Raw genomic sequence first — 17,935 nt, forward strand, 5'->3', positions numbered from 1 at the left:
TTATTACTTTGTTTTGGTGTTGGGAAAAAAATAATTACATAATTTAGCGGGGATTGATCAAGTGCAAATGTTGTAGGTATTTTACGGATAAGCTTGGAGTATTATAATTGTTCATTAAATTGAAACAGGCGCGTCCGCCGGCGCCCCACCAGGGTTAATTTGGCGCCCTGGGCTATCCTGTGAGCGTTATGGTGCATAATTTCGCTTTAAACAGTGCGATAGAGTATGGATAAGAAAGGTTACTATAGTCTTTAAGTGAATCGAATCCGGGCGTCCTCTGGCGCCCAGACAGGGTGCTATTTGGGGCCCCGGGCCTCCCGTGTTCGGTTTGGCGCCTACGTTCGTTTAAGTGAGTGCAAAAGACTATTAATAAGTTGGGGTACTATAGTCGTTTATTAAGCTGAAACAGGTGATTCCGCCCCGGGCTAGACTGTGAACACTTTGCGTTTATGTTCGCGTTAGTGTTTTCTTTGTGTTTAGGTTGGGTTTGCGTTAGTGGTTGCGTTTTGATTTGGTTCATTTTTGTTCTTTCTTTTATCGTTTTCGTTTGTGTTTTTTCTTTGGGTTTGTGTTTGTATTTGTGTTTGTGGTTGGTTTTGCGTTTGGATTTGGTTTGTTTTCGTTTGCTTTTTTGTTTTTTGTTTTCTTTGTGTTCGTATTGGTGTTTGTGGTTGGGTTTGTTGTTAGGTTTTTGTTTTCGTTTGCTTTTTTGTTTTTTCTTTGTGTTTGTATTGGTGTTTGTGGTTGTGGTTGGGTTTGTTGTTAGGTTTTTGTTTTCTTTTGTATTTGTAATTGTGTTAGCGTTATGTTTGCGTTTTGTTGTTTTGGTTGGTTGTGGTTTGGGTGGGCAATGCCGGGTTTATGATGATTACTAAACACACAGGTAATGGTCTTTAACAGAAAGGTTTTTCACAGAAGCCAGAGCAGGGCCTGGCCGGGACGGCTAGTAGTTATATAAAATTAAGGCGTACTATTGAAGCTTAAGAAAAAAAATCACAATTTTATATTTCTTTTTTTTTAGGAAAAGCTTGATCTTTTACACACTTTGATCTCACTAATAGGTAGAACTATCCATCATGCTGAAGCAATGAGTTCACTGGCCACGTGTTTCTCTTCCGCTTTCACAAACCATTTCGTGCAGACATAAGCAACACACAGGGCGCCGATAAAACACGCCCCCACGATGGCTAACTGCGTGGAGTTTGTGTGCATCTTGTAGGGCACCACCGAGAAGCTGACGGCGGTGGTCAGGTTACAGTACTTGCCCAGCAGCCCGTCCACACACCCCCCTCTCTCGCACTCGCTGGTCACCGTGTTGCAGGACGCGGGAATCTGGCACTTACACGATGACAGGCAGTGGGGCGGGTCAAACAGACCAGCCTTGCAACGTCCGATGTTGCAGTTCTGGCCGTACCAGCCGTACTTACATCCGGCGGCGCAGATTCCCGTTTCCGGGTGGCAGTAGGTGTAGTTGGCACAATAGCAGGAGTGGGAGCAGAGGGGCGGGCCGTACGAGCCTAGTGGGCAGCCGCCAACCTGGCAGCTAGGGCCAGACCAGGAGTGTTCGCATCGCGTCCCCATACAGTCGCCTGTTTCAGGGTTACAGAAACGATCGTTTTCACAGTGGCATTTTTTGGAACACTCCGGCGGCTCGAAATATCCATACGGGCATGCGCGTTCCTCGCAGAAGTTCCCCTTCCAGCCCGGGTTACACTTGCATCTTCCTGGAGGTTCGTCACAGTCGGGGTCGGAACAAAGGCAGGATACTTCACATCCTTCATCCAATGCGCATTGTACTGCGCAGAACCGCCCTCCCCAGCCTTCTGCGCATTTCCCCGCGCATCTTCCGGTGAGGATGTCGCAGTCGTTGACGTCCTCGCAATGACAGACGTGCTTGCAGTCCGGCGGGACCGCGAACCCCACGCGACAGAGTCGCTGCTGGCAGTCCGCCCCTGTCCACCCCTTCCGGCATCCGAATGGACATCGGCCGTCGGCGTCACAGTGGGCGTTAGTGTAACAGTTGCACGACTCCTGACAGAGGGGCAGCTTGTAGAAGCCGTCCTTGCACTGGCCGTCAGCGCACGACCCGTTGACGATGTCGCACATGACGTCATGCTTACAGCCACAGACAGACTTGCAGGCGGGCGGTCCAAAGTTCCCCGAGGAGCACACATGGAACCTACACACGGCGTAACACGTGTAGCCATCTGTGTTGATGTTTGGACATGCCTTGTATGGCCTGATGATAAAAACAATCGGTAAAGTAGTTAGGAACCACCAACTAAAAATCTCAGCCTTTTTTGCCTATTTTACCCCCCCCCCCCCCGTTACAAACATATCATTACCTACTACTTTTATTTCAGTACCGTAGTAAAGGGGTGGCAGGAGAAAAATTATATATATATATATATATATATATATATATATATATATATATATATATATATATATATATATACATCTACATCTACATACACATACACATACACACACACACACACAGACACATACACATACACATACACATACACACACACACACACATACACATACACATACACATATACATATACATAAATATAACAGCACCAGCTAATTTTCGGTTTCAAAAATTATTTAAAAAAAACGCAACCTTGTGACGAAACACCCACTCCCCACCCCTCCCAGGAGTTAGTCGTCGTCTATGGATGACGCCTTAATAGATTATAACAAAATAAAAGTATGACAGTCATCACAAGCTTAGATATTTATTGGAAAATGTATTACAAATGCGACTAGCTCAAAGGAGATATGCAGAGATTAAGTGTCCTAACACCCACCGGCTACGCCACTGACACAGCGAAAGTAACAACAAAAAAAACAACAACAACAACTCTAGACCTACCCGACAACATGGCTGTCGTTGACGCCGATGTTGTTAAAGCCGAGCGAAATAGCCAGTGCAGGAAGCACATCGGCAGCAGAGGCCAGGATGTAGTGGGCAACCACACCTTTATAATCCCCACACACTGTGGCGCCACTCCCCACACTGACAGCCTTTCCTGTCACGTCCTGCTGAATGACAACGTGACAGAACGTGGCATTGCGCAGCCCCACATTGGATCCAAATGTGCACTGAAAATCTTTGACTGACGCCCGCAGTGGATATACGTTTATAAATAGAATGACCACAAAGTTGGGAATATAAACCAGATTCATTACGCTAAGATCATTGAAAATTGCAAATTTGATAAACCATATTGAAAAAAGTTATTTCCTGGTTCAGGAAGATTGTTTTTAGTATTATGCGTACCAAATGAAACTGAAATTCCCGAACATAGTCTGGTGCGATTTAAAAGCGAAATCTCGAAAAGATATTCTAACCATGACCCTCGTCCTGACCTTGCCAGCATGTGATATGGAGCATTGTGGGGGAGGGAGGTTAAGGGTAGAAAATTCCATTTCAGAAATGCTAGTTCATTGGGTAGGTGAAGTAGAGTTTATAAGTTATATGTTTATCCGATCTTTTAATATTCTTTTTATTAGCAAAAAGAAAGTTCTCATGTTTTGTTTCTTTGTTGTTTAAATATTTTTATAATATTTTTAACAGTATTAAAAAGAATATTTATTATAAAACATATTTATTAATAATAGTATTTATTAATATCCATAAATAGATTCGAAGAGAGATCCACATGTTTTGTTTCTTCTCTGAAAAATTAAAGAATCAATACATAAAAATTTATGGTCAAAGGGGAATAAACATGAATATTCTTCACTTCTCAGTTAAGACGAGGTTATCTCGCTTATATCATTTTTATTAACACTACTTTTTATAAATATCAACTTTTTTCTAAATAGTAACATTTATCAATGATAAATGGTATATATTTATGGATATACATTTATAAATGTTAACAATAATATCTATCTTTCTTCATTATTAAGTTGAATATATCTATATTTCTAGTTAGCTCCCTTTAAATTTGAACAATTTAAAAAAAAAATTTAAAAAATTGTGGTCTAAGGGAAACAAACATGAAATTACTTCACTTCGCAGTATATATTTGGTTACCTCGCTTTAATATAATAGTTTTTAAACTATAGAGTGTTGACTATATTACTATAAATATTTATTAAAAGGATACTAATTTTTTATCAAAATTGATTAAGAAAAATTAATATTTATTAATATTGTTTTTTAATATTTTAAAATATTAATTCGCCTATTTATTGCGTATATCTATTAATATTAACTGGCCAATAAACTAATACATATTTGTTAATATTCAAACGAACCTATAATTATATTAATTAGTACAAATAAATATATTAGTTTATTAATATTGGCTATTTAATAATATAAATATTTTTAATAGTAATATACACACACACACACACACATATATATATATATATATATATATATATATATATATATATATATATATATATATATATATATATATATATATATATATATAATTATATTAATATCTTTATTATTCAACATATAGCCTAATGTAGATTAATCTTTTCATTTCCTCCAATTATACTTTTTTTCAGGCGATTGAAAAAAAATGAGATAATCAAAATTTTACCCAGTGATTTTCAGTAAATATTTAGCTCTTGTTTCATTTCTTTTTTTTAAATGAAATTTTGAAAAAAAAAAAAAAACTAAGCGAGGTTATCCGGATAAACTATTTTTTTTTACCTAAAAGCATAAAGAAGGATAACTATTACTTATACCTTTTTTTAAAAAATAAATTCGATTATGTCCCTTTGACCATTGAACAACTTTGGGATTTAAAAAAAAATTCCTCATCTTTACGTAATTCACACTAGAGAAATGTTTAAAATAAGATTGTAATATTTTTAATCGAATTCATGGCATCAGTACCAGCTGGTCAAGATGTATTTCAATCATCATATTTTTCCTTTTGTGCACATGGATTTTTTCGATTATTTCTGAAATTGCTTATCACTGGAGAAAATGTGGGCCAGTGATGCCTTTGCAGGAAATTTGTATACAGTTAGTGGTGGTTGTTACTTTCCAGCATTCGCTGCCATGCAGTAAGACGCGTAGGACGCTAATTTTCAAAAGTCTGCATTTGGTCTGAGAGATTTTCTTCGATCGCCATGTTTTGTGCATGGTAGTAAAGGCATGCTTGGCTTTAGAAGTGCGTGTTTTAATTTAGTTGTGCAAGCTCCTTTATAATAACCGAATGTGGAATCTATTACTTCCTTAACTTGTGTGTTGTTTATTAAATAGACTATTGACTAGTTGTATTTTGTTGAGTCCCAATGAATAGTTTAAAAACAGCTTGACTTAACTGAAGAAGTACGAAAGAAGAATATCAGTGTTTATTAAATTGCATCATGTGCAATATGCGCTATTTAATGTTCATATAGAATTATATAGATAAATATTAATGATAGAAAAAAAGAACAATATTAGAAATATTTGAGAAACATCTGTTTATGACAGTAAGCAATAAGACATCATATTACAAATATATCATAATTATACTAATACATTAATGAAATTATAAATACTAATTCATTACGATTAAGACTTCTATAATCACATTTGAAAGATCACAGTGATGGCTGCCATACAGGAGCAGATAACTACTGCTCTGTTGCCTCATGTTTCTGGTGCTGGGGCAGTGGCTGGTGCTGTTGTCTCCCCTCTGCCATGACCCTTTCTATCTCCTCCACAGTGCGAGGTACACAAGTTAAATTCTCCACTCCCGTCTCAGTAATAGCTATGTCATCTTCAATTCTCACCTAAACATCGTAAACATTTGTTAGTTGTCTTTTTGTACACAACACATAGATTAGTCTAGTTCAACAAACTCATTTTAAAAAATTGCATATTTATTTTATTTTAATTTTTTTTTCAATTTTTTTTTTATGAAGCAGTTTTTGGAAAAGTTTGAATATATTTTTTTCATGCATCACTTACCCCTCCAAACCTTCTAAATCTTCTGAGTACCTCCTCCACAATAAACTTCTTGTGTCTTTCATCATTTATAGCAGCATCCAGTAACTGACGAAACAAAAATCTCTTTCAGTAAAGTATATATTTTAGAAACATGGTATTTATTTAAATAGCCGCTATTATTACTCAAAATTCTTAATTAGTAAATAAATATTCAACTAAGTTTTTCACGTGTAAAGAATAAAATTATGTGTCTTAGTGAATGAAAACCAGCAGAAAGATTGAAAAAAAAACCGCAGAAAATATATCATAAAACTTTGTATTGCAGAAAGATTCTTATTTCCAAAAGTTTATAAAATCTTTCTAAATGTGAATGAAATTCTAAGAAAGATGGTAGCAAAATCTTTCTAAATGTGAATGAAATTCTAGAAAGATGGTAGCAAAATCTTTCTTAATGTGAATGAAATTCTAAAAAAGATGGTAGCTAAATTTAAAAAAAAAATATGAGCAATTGCAGCAAAAACTTTCTAAATGTGAATGAAATTATCAGCTTGTCTGAGGAAGAAAAAAAAATGAACTCACGTGGTCAATGAAGTAGCAGCCAGGCTCTATTGTTATCACCATCCGAGGCTGGAGGATTCTGGCTGTACGCAGGGACCTCAGGCCTGGCTCATTGATTCTCTCAACACCCTGCACAGTACAAAAACAAAAGGGTTTTGTTAAGTTATTACATTTTTAGTTTATTTTATGTTTTACTTTCATTTGATGCAGAGGCGTAGCGACCCTTCCCGACGCCCGGGGACAAACTTTTCGATTTGCACCCCCCCTCAAACTTTCGATTTGCACCCCCCCTCGAGATTTCGATTTGCACCCCCCACCCCTCAAACTTTCGATTTGCACCCCCTCAACCTTTCAATTTATTTTTCCAACCCATTTTGGCGCCCCCTAAGGTCGGCGCCCGGGGACATATGCCCCCCCCCCCGCCCCCCCCCCCCCCTCGCTACGCTACTGGTTTGATGTCCACTAAACTTGGATTTCTAATGCGCAAAACAGGTGTTTTGCGATTAGGCAGGACTACAAGAAAGTTTCAACAAATAGTTGTAGGCTAAAAGCTTAAGACCCTACAGTCCAGCGGTGTTGCTAGTAGATGAGTTGAATGTTACTGTTGTGATTTTCAAAATTAGGAATTCTGAATTAATTATTTAGAAATTATTTATTAATTGTGAATTATTTAGCAGTTAAGTTACACCATAAACTCATTAGGATTGAGAGGTGGGGGGGGGGGGGGGGGGGGAAATGCAACTAAAAAACTTGGTTAGATGTCCTGGATTTCCATGGTACAGCATATTTATGATCTCTTAATTCATGAATTGTAAGCTGCATAAATTCTGAAATTAAATTTATAAAACAGAACTAACATATTTTAATTACCTGTATCTGACATATTTTGTTTACCTGAGGGTAACCACCACAGTCGTGTGTGTCAATACCCAGAAAATGACCTAGACCATGAGGCATGAACACGGCTGGCAGCCTGACCTTCATCATTTCGTCAAGGTCACCCTGGAGGATGCCAAGCTTGACCAGGTGCTCCAGGAGAACTCGCTCGGCCAGTTTGTGCATATCAACCCAAGACACACCTAGATATAAATTTACAAAAACATGATGTTTGAGCACAGGGGCGTAGCAAGGGGGGGGGGCGGGGGGTGCGGACCGCACCGGGTGACACCATTTAGGGGGGGGGGGTGACACCAAGGCAAAAAATAGATAGGCAAAATAGATAGAGAAAAACTTGAGGGGGAGGGAGTGCAAATCGAAAGTTTGAGGGTGAGGGGGGGGGGGGGGTGCAAATCGAAAATTTGTCCCTGGGTAGGGTCGCTACGCCTCTGGGGGTGACACATTTAGTGCCGCACCGGGTGACACCCGACCTCGCTACGCCACTGTTTGTGCATATCAACTTAAGACACACCTAAGGCAAACAATTATGTTAACATATTTGTCATACTAGTATAAGATCTTTAGACACACATAGACATACATTTACAGTCGCATTATAATTTATCACATCAACCAAGTTCTAACTATAACCAAATAGTCAGTCTAAAATGTAAACAAAAACAGAATTAAATCATCATACGTTACTCAAATAAAAAAAAACAAATTAAAAAAACGTAACAAATAAAAAAACTTCAAAGATTGTTTTTCACAAAAAATAAAAATTCCAACACAATAAAAGGTATAAAAATAGGGATAAGGTTAAAGATAGTTCTTGTTAAAGTTATGGTATGGGATAGATTTAGGGATAGGAAGCTGATATGGATGCAAATAAATAGAATGATTTTATAAATTTTAAAGAAGAGGCATATATCTGGGTGTGGGGGTTATATGTGGAGATATTGTCCTAGACCCAAAAAAGAAATAGTATACGAAAGTTGTTACCCACCAGGTTTTGCTGCAGCAATTACTGCCCGGTTAGAAGCAAGAACAGCCTCATAAATAGCTTTCTGATCTTGGGTAAACTTTCCATTGGCCGGGAATGAACATGTAATGTCTGAACAGTAGCAGTAATACTCTGCACCTAGATCAAACAAACTGAAGAAAAAACCATAACTAATTAGAACACTTAAACAATAGGAGAAATAGTAAATTATTTACCCTGTTAAATTAAGCTTTTTTTTTTTACATCAATTTAAAGTTTTAAATTTGGAAAAAATCCACATTCAATTAAATAAAAATGTGTAAAATAAGAAAAACATAGAAACGGCCCTCTAGACCCGAGCCAAAAATAATATACCAACCACATATCTCCATCTTCGATTGTTTTAGTATTTGGAGCACCTGCATGGCCATAGTGAAGGACAGAGCCATTATGTCCACTAAAATAATGGAAAATGATATAAAAATGACTTTATTATTACAATTCAAATGTAGTAAATTTGGACATATCAGTGATAAATAATAAGGCAATTTTTTAATAAAAATCTGTATCAAATATTATTAGCCAATGGGCTTTAATATAAATAATAGAAATAGATGGTCATATCAGTGTCAGTCAACAGTTACTTTATTAGATTAATTAATAGATTGAAGAATGCATCAATCAATGGTAGGTCAGCCACTCATCTAGGAGAGATCTCCAAAATCAAACAACTGCTGCCTTGCAGTAGCGTAGCGAGGGGGGGGGGGGGGGCGGGGGGGGGGGGACATATGTCCCCGGGCGCCGACCTTAGGGGGGGCGCCAAATTGAAAGTTTGAGGGGGGTGCAAATGAAAAGTTCGAGGGGGGGGGTGCAAATCGAAAGTTTGAGGGGGGGGGGGTGTGCAAATGAAAAGTTCGAGGGGGGGGGGGGGGTGCTAATCGAAAGTTTGAGGGGGGGGGTGCAAATGAAAAGTTCGAATGGGGGGTGCAAATCGAAAATTTGCTCCTAAGGGGGCGCCAAATTGAAAGTATGTCCCCGGGCGCCGGTAAGGGTCGCTACGCCTCTGCTGCCTTGTAGTTTGTTCTTAGTTGGACAAAGACAATGGAACTTAATGGAAGCTAATAAAAAAAGCAGGCTAAAATCGGAGTCAAAGGGGTATATGGCACATAAGAAGTTGACATGTAATACTTAATTGTGTTGGAGAAAATCACTTCCAACATTAGAAATAAGAACGGAGAAGAAATATAAAATATTAATCAATAGAATGAAAAATACATCAAACAGTAGATTGAAGGAAATATCTGTTAAAAATATGTTATGTAAAAAAACTAACCTTGCACAATTACAGGTATATGACAGAATGCGTAGACCTCCAGTAAAGTGACAGTAGTGCTTAAAGATGCTGAGAAAACATTTGTTTCCTCTTACTACATTTTAATTAATTAACCCCCCCCCCCACACACACACACACATTTCATATTAAACAATATTTTAAAACTAAAGTTATATAAAAAACCCAAGTCATGCAGTTGTAATAGAATGTTTAGTTATTTACTCGAGTGTTAAAGGTCACGTTGTGCCAACGAAACAAATGATTCTATAAAAATAAAGCGTGATAAGAAAAAATAATTTTAAAAAGGTGTTTTACTATCGGTTATATAATATAGACCAAAGAATAGTGCACATGCTAGAAAGAATATAATCCACCATCAATGTGATAAAATGAAAAAAAACAAAACAAAAGATAACTGAGATGTATGATTGAACAACACAGTGTTATCATAATAAGTAATGAGCAACAAGTTTCATACAGACAATGACAGCAAACCTTTCTGCTTGGTACTCGTACATTCCTGGTCTGACATTCTTCATCACCTATATGTGTTGGAAAAAATCAAGGTTTACATTACATCACAATAAACTTAAAATAAATGTATTAAATATTTGTAAACCAGACAGCAGAAAATAAAGTTAAGGAATTAATGTTACAAGGGTTTGAAAATTATTTTTATGAACCGATATTTTTTAATCTGGCCAAGCTTTAGATAAACTGATAACTTATTTAGCTTTGAATACCCATTAAAAGCATTACAAGTTTTAAGAGAGATTTCCACTTACCTCAATATGAGCTTCACTACTGATTTTATTTGCATAACGTAGAGCCTGAAGTTCTAGATTACTTTTAAAGACACGGCTGTTAACAAAGGCACATTTTAAAAATGCAATTCTTAAGAGCAACAAAATTGTACGCATTAAGCATTGAATATTATATTTAATAAAAATAAGTTAACTGAAATAATCCCGCAAGTTTTTTTTACCATTCAGTGATTTCTGGATGTAGAATCTCATTGTTGACATTAAATCTAATCAATTTAAAATTAAACAAAATTAATTTGCTATTGTAATTTATATATATATATATATATATATATATATATATATATATATATATATATATATATATATATATATATATATATATTTAAAGTATTTTCTAGATTATTTTATAGTTGGAAGGACTAACTCTGCAATGCCTTCAAAAACTGCTTCATTGCTGTACTTGCCACTGTCTGTATTTAAACCATGCTGGAGTTATGAGAACAAATGATTTTAAAAATGGTTTGAGCAAAGTTTATTTTATTGTTTTTAATATTTTGAACATTAAAAACAGTCCCCGAAAAAAATCATTGTGTTGTTGACGTAAAATTCGAATTATTTAAACATTACCCTTATTTTCATTATGTTTTCTTCTTAATTTTCATCTAACCTTATGGTCTTCACTTAGTATTAAAATACACACTATTTATATTAACATTATATTTTAAATAGTAAGTGCAACAGTTTTGACTACATCTTCATTTAGACACTTTTAACCTTACCAGGGTTAATAGAAGAGAGGAATCTTTTCCCTTCAAAACATTAGAAATCTGAAACAGCAGTTTTAAGTTTTAATAAAATTAAAAAACAATATTAATTAAATTTTACCATTAAAAGTTTCATATATTAAAAGCTTAATGTAAATTACTTTGTAAGTTGCTTGATGGAAAAAGATCTACAAAAACTAAGATATAAGCAATTAGTAATCCAAATTAAGTAGTTATTTTTAAATTACTACCTTATTGGCAAAATGAACTTCATCAACTGAGTACAAGTGTTTGAAATCGTCTTCTGTTAAAAGCCTAGTCAAAAAGTTTGATCAAATATTTTTTACAAGGACCTAAATGTTACAAGGTTCAGAAAAATTGTTTGTTGAATACCTGATTTCTGGTTTTAAATTATACTATTATTAATACAAAAAATTAAATAAAAAGATTTTACCAATACAAATCTTGAGCAGCTATTCATTACTTAACAACAACCTCCACACATATGCAAACATCTTACTTTCCCATCAAAACTGCGTAAGATTCGGGCAAATGAGGTGGAAACAAAATAGCTTTTCCTGTATCTACTTCAATAGCACCATAAAAGTCTGGCTCCTCCACACCAAAGGCCCAATGAAAAAATGATTCCTGAATTTTTAAAATTTAATATATTAAAGGACAGAAAAATTTTTTTTGTTAAGATTTTTGTTTATGAAAGTTAAAATAAAGTCAAATAGTTTTCTATATTTACTATGAGGGCAACACAGAGTTAGATTCTCCTGCCTGCAGTGGCGTTGCGAGGTCGGGTGTCACCCGGTGCGGCACTTAATGGTGTCACCCCCCCAGAGGTGTAGCGATCCCCAGGGGACAAACTTTCAACTTTCGATTAGCACCCCCTTCAAACTTTCGATTTGCACCCCCACCCTCTCAAATTTTCAATTTGCACCTCTTAAAACACTATTTAACACTTAATAAAGTGGAATTATCATTTTTCTCTATATATATTGCTATTTTTTGTCTTGGTGTCACCCCCCCCTAAATGGTGTCACTCGGTGCAGTTAGCATTCCCGCCCCCCCCCCCCCCTCGCTACGCCTCTGTCTGCCTGTACTGTTGATTGGGATAGCAATTTCATTAATGAATTACAATCATACGCCCATGCCAGCTAACATAAAAATATAAGCTTCATAATATTTGTAATAGATTGAAATAATTGTGAGGTCAAGGGAACTCACTCTTCTGTATTAGTTATATTTATAATATTGTTATCTTGAGTGATGTCCCTTGTGTACTTCCTTCCGTCCTCTCTGTGTGTTACCATCGTGAGGTAGTTAGACCCAAATAAATGTGTTATATACAACCACAGGCTTCTGTCGTCAATCTATTACAACTGGCGACGAAGGATAAACATCTACTAGAAAGAGCACCTACCTACGCAAAAAAGAGGTTTGCTAGAGCTTATTAGCTAATTATTTCTAGAATTATGGCGCTGTATGGCCAAATAAAAGAATTTGATGCGAATGATGAAATCATTCAAGATTACCTAGAGAGGTTAAGCTTTTACCTAGAAGCTAACGACGTGACGATAGAAGCCAAAAAGAGAGCTGTTTTGTTAACAGTCATAGGGCCTCAACAATTCAGGCTACTAAAGGACTTATGCGCACCAGCTAGTCCAGATACCAAGAGCTTTAACGAGCTGAGCAACTTGCTAACAGACCACCATGCGCCTACCCCATCAAAGTTTCTATGTCGAGCTAGATTTGACAGTAGGACTCGTCAACCAAACGAGTCAATATCAGAATATGTTGCTGCTTTACGTCATTTAAGTAAATTTTGTGAATTCGGCGATACGCTGTCTGACAGACTGTGTGAAAAGTTTGTGACAGGTGTAAACAGCCCTGATATTCAAAGAAAGTTGCTGCTCGAGTCAGATCTAAAATTAGAAAAAGCAATACAACTCGCAACTTCAATCCAGCAGTCATCTGATGCGGCGAGATCTTTAGCACCTTCAGAGATCCATGCAGTAAACAGCAGGTTAGTCAATAAACATCAACCCCAACAGAGCATTCCAACTTATGCTAAACACCCTGCTCGTTCAAATCCTAGATCTAAATCTAGTAATAATTATCAAAAATGTCATCGATGCAAAGGTCCCCATGCATCTCATCGGTGCAAGTTCAAGTTAGCAACTTGTTATAAGTGCAGTAAGCAAGGTCACATTGCCAAGGCCTGCTTTGCAAAGTCTTCGTCTGTTGCTAAATCTAGCCAGTCAAGACAGTACCGCAACCAAAGGCAACACTATGTTAACTCTCACCAAGACTACCTAACCCAACCAATGAACCACTCTACCTGTGAAAATGCTCAAATTGATTTGCAGCCGGATTTCAACCTGTTCTCTGTTAAATCAATAAGTCATGCTCCCATCAATGTACAAGTTAATATCAACGGTAAGAGCATCAGCTTCCAACTTGACACTGGAGCATCTCTAACAGTCATAACAAAGAAAGATTTTGACGCTGTCACAGGAGGATCAGTGCCTCTACAGCCATGTCACAAGTGTCTAACAACATACACTGGTGACAATGTTCCGGTAATAGGAGAGTGTATGGTTCATGTAAGTTATAATGGTCAAAGTGTTAAACTTCCTCTTCTTGTGGTTGAAGGAAATGGACCGCCATTACTAGGTAGGAACTGGTTAAGTGATCTTAAGTTAAATTGGGAGAGTATTTGTTCATTGAAGAATGTAAAAGAATCTAGTCTTACTTCACTAGATAAAGTAATATCTGAAAATAAATGTGTTTTTGGTAATTCAGGTTTACTAAATGATAGAACAGTGAAGTTAAGCATTAAAGACACAAATCCAAGATACTGCAAAGCTAGAGTTCCACCTTATGCAATGAGGAATAAAATTGAAAATGAGCTAAGTAGATTGGAATCTAATGGCATTATAAAGAAGGTAGACTATTCCGATTGGGCGACACCCATTGTGCCAGTGTTAAAGAAGGATGGTTCTATAAGAATTTGTGGAGATTATAAAACTACACTGAATAAGCAAATAGAGCTAAATAGGTACCCTATACCTAACATTGAGGAAATTTCTTTGAATTTGGCAGGAGGAGACAAATTCACTGAATTAGACTTTAGTCATGCTTACACTCAACTAGAACTGCATCCAGATTCAAAAGTCTATACGACAATAAACACACATAAAGGACTCTACCAATATGAAAGACTATGTTTTGGCATATCATCTAGCCCTGGAATTTTCCAAGCTGTCATGGACAGTATTTTTAAGGACATTCCAAATGTTTGTGTGTACTTTGACAATGTGTACATAACTGGTAAGAATGACACTGAACATCTTAAAACACTTGATAAAGTATTGAAAATTGTTGGTGAAAAAGGTTTAAAGATAAACAAAGATAAATGTCAATTCATGTTGACAGAAATTAGTTTTCTTGGTTATATATTAAGCAACCAAGGCATCAGACCTCAACCTGAGAAAACAAAAGCCATTAAAGAAGCACCCAAACCTGAAAATACCCAACAACTAAGAGCTTTTTTGGGCTTGATAAATTACTATGCAAAGTTCATAGGAAATCTGTCTGGTAAACTATCACCACTGTACAAGCTGCTACAGAAAAATGCAACTTGGCACTGGGGTAAACAACAAGATACTGCTTTTAATACAGCAAAAGAGGCTTTGTCTGCTGACACCTTACTAACTCACTATGACCCAGGGAAAAGACTTATATTAACATGTGATGCTTCACCAGATGGTGTAGGAGCAGTCTTGTCCCACATGGATGAGAAGGGTGACAGACCCATTGCTTTTGCCAGTAGATCTTTGAACCAGGCTGAGAAAAATTATTCTCAGTTAGATAGGGAAGGCTTAGGCATCATTTTTGGTGTTAAGAAATTTCATAAGTTTCTGTTTGGTAGGAAGTTCACCATCTTTACAGATCATAAACCATTGCTAGGTTTATTTGGAGAAAACAAAACCATACCTGAGCATGCCTCACCAAGAATTCAAAGATGGGCTATCACACTAACTGCATACAATTATGAATTGAAATACAAACCTGGATCTGAATAATAGCATAATACTTTCAGATGCCAATTCAAAAAGTAAATCATGACAGAACACCCATTGAAAGAGAATTTGGTGTTAATGAGAATGTGTATCTAAGAAATTATGGGAGAAAGGAAAAATGGATACCAGGTCAAATTGTTCAATGTACAGGACCTGTGTCTTATAAAGTAAAAACAAATGATGGACTTATTGTCCGTAGACATGCAGACCAGTTAAAAATAACTTGTGCAGATAATAAGTGTGAATCTGTCAATCCCACCAAATCTGATCAGTTCACACCAACTCAGTTTGTTCCACAACCAAGTTCTGTTGATATGAGTGAACCAAGTTGTCTAGAGTCAGAAAATGTAAATTCTGGAGTTAATGATTTAAATCCTAGACCTCCTGAGATAGAGAATCCATATGGTCAGAATATTGAGTCACCAAATCAAAAGCCACTGAGAAGGTCATACAGGACAATCAAGGTCCCAAATAAGTTAGACCTATGATTTTAAGGGTCAAAAGGACTTTGACATCATTGTTTTGTATCTTGATTATGTTGTAGCATATTGTGCATTGTTTGCAAGGATGTAATCTACCATAGTGTTCATGTTACAATATAATTGGTGATTTTAGGATACTATCAATTGTTCTATTGAGAGATGTGTTATTGTGTTCTAAGGGTAAAGGGATGTAATAGATTGAAATAATTGTGAGGTCAAGGGAACTCACTCTTCTGTATTAGTTATATTTATAATATTGTTATCTTGAGTGATGTCCCTTGTGTACTTCCTTCCGTCCTCTCTGTGTGTTACCATCGTGTGGTAGTTAGACCCAAATAAATGTGTTATATACAACCACAGGCTTCTGTCGTCAATCTATTACAATATTGTGTCACAGAAAAGTGAACAAATTACTTGACGAAAGAGAGGCTCATGATCTGTGTCATTACGTGTTTCAGCAACCCCACCCTGAAGCAGGACATATGATTTTTCTGGAACTTTTCCAGTAGCTTTCAACCTCTCGCACAGTCTAGCACGATTTTGTTTGAAAAGTTCCATGGGGATTTCATGGGTATGATCTCCTCGGCAGAATGCTGGGCTGAACACGGAAAATGCTTTTTAATATTACTCACTATTCATATAGGCAGTAGGGGCATGGGGAGGGGGATGGGGGATGGGTGGAGGCTGACCTTACGGGGCGCCATCAGGGTAGAAACTAAAAAAAAAAAGTCAGACCTTTTAAAATTGTATCAATTTTATATTAGTAAACTAGTTTGGAATATTAGCAACTAGAATTATAAATTGAAATTTGTGACAAAAACGAATGCAAGATTCTCGAGGGAGGCGGCTATTTTACAGCAACTGTTAAAAAGCTCACCCATGATATGCTATATATATATATATATATATATATATATATATATATATATATATATATATATATATATATATATATATATATACACATATATATACGCAATCATAGTCTCCAGTTAAAATAATAAATATATTTCTGTGAAATTAAATTTTGATTTAAAAAAAATAATAATTAAGCTATTATAATAATCAAATTTAAAAATTACTTTGTTTTCCCGGACGCCATAGTCTTGATTGCTTCTATTTATAGCTACTCAAGTTGTTAAAAGTTAACTCCCAAACTCAGGTGAATAATCATAGTCAACAGTAATAACAATAAACTAAAGATTACATTTTTTTTTTACAATGGTACTGTAACAACTAGTAAGAAAATCATGTTATCAGTCACATGATTATGATATGTAAAGATAAACAACGCAGCTCATTGTAATATGTAAAACAGAAGGAGTATAAAAACAGATATAGACCTAATATTGTCTAATAATCACTTTTTACAATCACTAAGAAAAAACCAAACTAATTCTTTTAAATGGTAAAACTATTAATGAAACCAATGATTTTACCAAAACTAGCAAAATTTTTAAAGCATTTAAGAGATTAATGTTTACAATGGTTTTTAATCTTTGCTATAATTTTCTGCTTCTTGTTAATTCTGAGATATTAGTTCGACATCCTATGCTACTAATTAAAAATTAGCTCTAAGACCCACCCAATTATCTGTCCCTTATTAACGTCGGTGGTCGACTCCCCGAAAATTTCAAGTGCGCCCCCCCCCCCCCCCGGAGAAAAAAAGCCTGTAAGAAACTCTGTCCATAACTATGCGTGGCTAAAGCCTGCGTGTTCTTGTCTTAATTTCTTGTCAAAGGCCTCTAGCATAATTCTCCTTAGCACCTGGTGACAGATAATATTGTGTCATAATTTTCTAGAATATTCTGAATCCTTGATGTATATAATGGCTTCACTTTTAGTTGGACCTGTGTTAACTTATCGCTCTTCTCAAGCTGGTGATGTGTCTGGGAATTTACGGAGGAGGGGACCTATTCAACATCTCCTGGAAGTGCTGGACCCAGCGGTCTTTCAGTTCAGCATCACTAAAGTCACTTGTTATAGCTTTTTCATTTCAAATATTGCAGAACAGAGAGACCGCACAGCACAAGAATATGCTTTGTCCCTGTATTATGCCTGGTAGACTAAAGTCGAATAAAGCATTTAAAATACTTCTTTGGAACGCAGTTTTGTTATAAGTATTCAGGTTACAAAGGTTATTTCCCTTTGTAAGT

General features: G+C 36.2%; 2 protein-coding genes across 2 annotated transcripts; both read right to left on the bottom strand.

Moving 5' to 3' along the window:
- Positions 1 to 1,074: 1,074 nt before the first annotated feature.
- LOC131938221 (multiple epidermal growth factor-like domains protein 10) lies at positions 1,075 to 3,198 on the bottom strand. The gene is made up of 2 exons (XM_059296141.1): positions 2,885 to 3,198; positions 1,075 to 2,239 (listed from the first exon to the last, which is right to left on the bottom strand). The coding sequence occupies exons 1-2, from the start codon at positions 3,196 to 3,198 to the stop codon at positions 1,075 to 1,077; spliced, it is 1,479 nt and encodes a 492-aa protein (XP_059152124.1).
- A 2,211-nt stretch (positions 3,199 to 5,409) lies between these two features.
- LOC131938251 (xaa-Pro dipeptidase) lies at positions 5,410 to 16,960 on the bottom strand. Its single transcript, XM_059296182.1, has 16 exons — positions 16,862 to 16,960; positions 16,194 to 16,377; positions 11,727 to 11,854; positions 11,458 to 11,521; positions 11,222 to 11,269; positions 10,867 to 10,928; positions 10,661 to 10,705; positions 10,461 to 10,536; positions 10,171 to 10,217; positions 9,676 to 9,744; positions 8,722 to 8,799; positions 8,367 to 8,515; positions 7,379 to 7,563; positions 6,506 to 6,613; positions 5,948 to 6,031; positions 5,410 to 5,769 (listed from the first exon to the last, which is right to left on the bottom strand). Exons 1-16 carry the CDS (start codon positions 16,879 to 16,881, stop codon positions 5,611 to 5,613), a joined length of 1,506 nt encoding a protein of 501 aa, XP_059152165.1. The 5' UTR covers positions 16,882 to 16,960; the 3' UTR covers positions 5,410 to 5,610.
- Positions 16,961 to 17,935: the final 975 nt, after the last annotated feature.

The sequence above is a fragment of the Physella acuta genome, unplaced genomic scaffold (genome assembly GCF_028476545.2).
Source record: "Physella acuta isolate Inbredline_101_S28 unplaced genomic scaffold, ASM2847654v3 ptg000239l, whole genome shotgun sequence".
NCBI lineage: Eukaryota > Metazoa > Mollusca > Gastropoda > Physidae > Physella > Physella acuta.